This window comes from Monopterus albus, unplaced genomic scaffold (assembly GCF_001952655.1).
Source record: "Monopterus albus unplaced genomic scaffold, M_albus_1.0 scaffold85.1, whole genome shotgun sequence".
Lineage (NCBI taxonomy): Eukaryota > Metazoa > Chordata > Actinopteri > Synbranchiformes > Synbranchidae > Monopterus > Monopterus albus.
This window is the reverse complement of record NW_018127965.1, coordinates 286657-291924: the sequence shown is the minus strand read 5'-3', so window position 1 is coordinate 291924 and position 5268 is coordinate 286657. Positions and strand designations below refer to the sequence as shown.

At 39.9% G+C, this 5268-nt stretch overlaps 1 protein-coding gene across 1 annotated transcript in view; it reads right to left on the bottom strand.

The window, feature by feature from the left end:
* Positions 1 to 6: 6 nt before the first annotated feature.
* srcin1a (SRC kinase signaling inhibitor 1a) overlaps positions 7 to 5268 on the bottom strand; it is a 59445-nt gene continuing 54183 nt past the window's right edge. Inside the window, exon 22 of the mRNA XM_020607316.1 lies at positions 7 to 621. Within this exon, the coding sequence (XP_020462972.1) occupies positions 616 to 621 (6 nt within the window). The 3' untranslated portion in view covers positions 7 to 615. The remainder of the gene's footprint in view (positions 622 to 5268) is intronic.

The following is a 5268-nucleotide window of genomic DNA, read 5'->3' as shown; positions in this document are numbered from 1 at the left end:
CCTGGCAGAGGAAAAGAGAAGGCTCTCTGCTCACACAGAAGCCGGTGGTGAAGGAGGGAGGAAGAGTGGAGCAGGGCCTCAGCACTCAAGCTGGAGGTGGACAAATTCGCCAAGAGAGCCTTCACTTGGATGGAGGAGACTCTCAAAGAGGGTTTTCCCCCCTCCTGGTGGTATACCCTTGGGCCAGGAACAAATGCTGCTGCAGGAGACGGCACTCGGCCTGAGAAAATGCCCATTTTGATACCAGAGAGGTATGGCTCAATACTGCCATTAGTGCTGCTAGTCCCCAAGGCCATCAGGTAGAGCAGGGACACAGAAGAACAGAGGCAGAGAGGGACCTAAAGAGGTGAGGTTTTCAGGGATTAATGAGGAAATCATTAAGCCTTAAAACTGATTGTGGCTGGGCACTGTCCCTTGCAGCACCTTCCCTTGCTGTTACAATCAAACATGGCTGTGCATGTATGCTTGCATGCACAAATGCACACAGAGTGAGGTTCAATGTAGAAATGGAGAAACACTGAAGAGGTGAGAGTAGCTGAGGGGGTAAACGGACGTGGGTAGTTCTGTAGTCAAGTCAACGTGAAGGATCGAAGAGAGTGGACACAGGTGGGTCACTCACTGCTGGAGGCCAGGAGGTGTGAAGCAGCACGGGGTCACGTGGGGTGTCAGGTGGGTGAGGTTGTGCCACAGTAACAAGTGTCAGAAGAAATGTGTGGTAGAAGAGTAAAGGGTGGGGGTGGGGTAGGAAAAAGGTGAAAACAGAACAAGAAACAAACACAGAAGATCATTATTCAGGTTGATATCATCTTGTGATGAAACAGGTTGTCATCTACACACGATGACCACACCACTGATAATCACAACTTCTGTCATAGGGTGCAACAGTAAAGGTGGCCACAACACATAACATGACACACTATGTGTTTTAATGACTGTTACTCATTAAAAATAAGCCAATTATTCTCACAGACAGACAGCAACACACTTGCAATGTTGAAAAGAGTCAGTAGGTGGCACTGTTCCAACAGTATGAAACTTGTAGGTGACACGTTCACAATGTAATGTGTGTGTCTCTCTTTTGCATGTAGAGCTAATATGAATGTGTTTGACAGAAACTGTTTTTAGGTGCAGGTAACAGACCAAGCAAAATATTACAATGCTGACAGGGCGAGATAATAGCAAGAAACCTAGCTTGTATTTTACACCTCAGGCAAGTTTTAATTAAGCTTTTCATAAGAACCAACAGGAAAAAGGCTTTAAAAGCTTTAAAAGTGTGTTTGTTCTGGGATTACAAGGAGTTTTGTTTGAAAGGGTAGCAGGTGTGCTAGTCTACACTCTGCTGCTGGAAGTCTCTCACGTGCTCGGCTGCAGGTCCAGAACCTGTGCTGCCAAACGTCTCCAGAGAGCAGGGCTGCTCCTTCTGCTCGAGGAACTCCTCTCAAGCCTGGCCGACACGTTTATTCTGCTCTGTATGTGCAGCAGAGCAGCAGCCCTTCATCTCACGTGTTCAGAGCTCCCTGCCAAATGATAGCCTCCCTGGATAGGCCCCCCTCACATTCCCCACCTCATGCCCAGTACCTTTAACTAGCCTGTTTCACCATAAGAAGTAATAAGGGGCCAAAAGAGAAATGGAAATAAGGTTCTGCAGCATGAAAGTGATTCACATTGTCATGACCTCCTTGATCTGTGCCAAAGCAAATGGGGAGAAATTGTGGCTTTGAACTGTCTGTTCTTTTCCAGCTCATTGATTTGAAGGATCACCATGCCTGGAATGCTCCAGCACCTCTGAGTGAAGCTCTAGTGAACAGACAGCACGATCATAAAGGCTCTGTCAATTTTAATACCCATAATTAACACACACAGATAACATCAAAGCTAAACCTCATGCTCTGCAAAAAAACCTAAGCATTAATGTTGCTTTTTTGCTCAATTGATCAAGTACATTTGGACCACATTATTTGGAGGGTCAGGGCATATTCACCTAAAATCTGATTGGCAGCCTGAGTGCTACCCCGCAGTTCCCCTACAAAAGTTATGATCAGCTGAACAGAAATTCATTCAGCCAGTATATTTAATATTAATAAAACCAAAAATTTAACCGAGCAATTTGAAATAAGCTATTGCTAAATGCAGGACTCACATAAATCCATAAATTGATTCCAGTACATCTTGTTTTAAGTGACTACAGATGGTACACAGTGATGTCTTAAAATGTTAAACTGTCCCTCCAGCTGGCTTTCACAACATATTAATGAACACCAGCTGCCTCACATCTGAACTGGTGGAAAATGTCGCTGTGCTGATAGTGCCGCTGACGCTAGAGGTTTTACATTTAGGTCTATTTGAGTATAAGCTTGGGCTGGGAGGCAGCAAACCACCGGGAGCTTCTAAAGTGCTGTGGTCATTCCTTGCATTTGTGTCCCATTAAAAACAAAATATCAATTATTGTTTGTCCAGAGGAGGCAAAAGAGAACAATCTAATACACCAGTGAGATCTGGATGGATGGTGAAAATATGGGGGTTACATTTAGGGAGTAATGTCCAGAAAAAGTTTAAGAGTCACCTTTACATTTAATTGTGGACCAAACAGCGAGGTCACCCAAGGTGAGCATATCTGATTGTCAGAGCAATAGTGTCAGTCAAAATTAAGTTTGAGCATTAAATGTAGCGAGTGTAGGCACCGCCTCAAATAAGGATAATTTATAACTCACAGCTCAATAGTAAATCATGATATGTGGTTCCAAGACAGACAGATGTTGGATGATTGTGACTGATTTTGCATATTCTGAACCAAAAATAAAAAAAACTTGGCTTATTTTTTGGTTGCCAATCAGAATGCATCATTTTATTTTTAGTGGCTACAATTAGGATTTCTCTTCCGAAAGATTACAAGACTGATGTCAGTGACAGGTTAAAAAACACCGGGTGAAGTGAACATAGATTCTGCAAAAGTTCTTAATTAGCTCTTACAGGCTGTATGCAAATCCGGCAGCCGCCTCGATAATTAGATGAGATGAGCTGTAGATAATCAGCATGTTTTTCCAGGCTAGTCTGTGTCAGCTGTTTCATTCTCCAGAATTTAAAATTATTTTTTGCTCCATCCATCTGTAAGCTGAATTGTCAGGGTCTGTGCTGTTTTCCTGGACTGACATTAAACATACCAAAAATCCAACCAAAAAGGAGTGACTTCAAATGTAACAGCTTGTGGAAACAGCTTAATGCTTGAATAGCAGACTTCATTTGAGTAAAGTGTTCCATGCGACAGGACACAGTACAGCACGGTTACCAGAGTCTGCACTTAAGGTTTATGGAGTGCTCAATAGCAAATAAAGACAATAGGAAACAAATTATCACATGAATATAATGTATAAAATATATACAATATCTAGCTATTTTAGAGAAATGAACCTTATTTCATCTTATTTTTATCATTTCATTACTGAATACTTAATTTGATTTATTATACAGATTTTTATTTTACTGTTATTTCATGTTACACATCTTAATTTGTTTCTTAAATTATTTCAGTTATAAAACTTTGAAAGTCACTCTGGGGCTCCATACTAAGTTTGGTTTAGGTGTCTGCTTAAGCAGTGCTGAGACAGATGACACCGCACTGCACCATACTGAAAGTGCACCACTTTCCGAGCAAATGACAATATGATTGTTTTTATATGACAAAAGTTCCTCAAACATTTACAGATTGGTGAATTAATGGACCACTTGACCTCTATACTACACGCTGCACCTCATACTTGGTTTGGTTATTAGTAAATGAAGACTGCCACAGCTGCCTGTTTATTCTCTTGGCTTAGGGCAGCTGGTACTTTGTTTCTTTTTGCTATTCGTTATGCAGTTGCAGTTCTGCCTAAACGGCTTGGATCCGACTTCCCATGCTGACAATTAGCTTCGAGTGTCCACTCTGAGGATAACGCTTTCACACATACAGCTTCTTTTTCACAGTGACTGTTTTGAACAGTTTGTGGACAAAGACTGTGCCACGTGGCAGTGTCATACTGAAATAATGGGATTATTTTTCCTTTCATTAGACGAGTGTAGGAATCTACTCTGCCTTCACAGGGAATACAAGACTGGCAAGGCAAAGTGAAAAGAAGAGAGGGGCCACGTGTATAAATTGCAGAGTACAGAAAGTGCACGAAGGAAAGAGACATGAAGAAGAAGATATGTGAAAGAGCTAATTGTGGGGAAAGAGAACGTCCTCTTCATATTGAAATACAGTATCAGTGACTGTCACCGACTCTAGGGGTGATTATGTAGCACTGCAAAGATTCCTACCAATCTTCTCTCAGTCTGAGGCAACCAAAGTTTATTTACACCTCCCATCTCGCACATCTCTCTCTGTAAAGAAATGAATATGCTGTGCACAATCTTCAAGGCTGATTTTATGTCTCAATGGTCTGTCAATTTCTGTGCAGCATGGAGGTTTAGCTACACTTCACTACTCTTGGTATTTTTCAAATTACACTGACATTAAGCGTTTTTCCCTTGTGCACAGGACGGAGCGGTTCTTTAAAGCATTAAAATGTAGAGACAATAAAATAAAAGATGGAGAGCTAAGTATTAAGCTAATCTACAACAACCTACTGTATAAAAAGAGGCTTTATATCATATTATTATAATATATTATTTAAAATTAAATTTAAATTACTTTAAGAGTCATCATCTCAGCAAATTTCAATGAAACTCTTGTGAAGGAGAACTGTATTTTTGCACCAGGCTGATTTCTTACCCAAAAAACAAAGTTTTACATTTTCAATAAAACCAAATTCAAGATTTAGACTCACAATGTTAATTTGATTTGATTTGATTTGATTTGATTTATTCTTTCAAGCATGTAGAAACAGTTGATATGACAACACACATAATTTTACACATAATCCAATATCAATCTGCTTATACCTAGTACATGCTTGAATGGAGTAGGAAAAAGTCAGACTTATCCAGTCCTACCCCATGACATCATCTTACCATCATTGGTTTGTAAGCAGTAAATGATTCACTTCTATCCACACAAGTATTATACTAAAAAAGATTATACAGTGTTAACATTCTTACATAATTACATTCTTAAGTAAATATCTTCTACACCACATAAGTAATATACTAAAAAATTATTACAAAGTGTTAACATTCATACACCACACCCACAATGTTCCATCTAATTAATCATTAAGCCTGTTCTTGCATATATCTTGATTGACACATACCTTTATATTTATGTTTAAACTCGTCAATTCTATTACTATT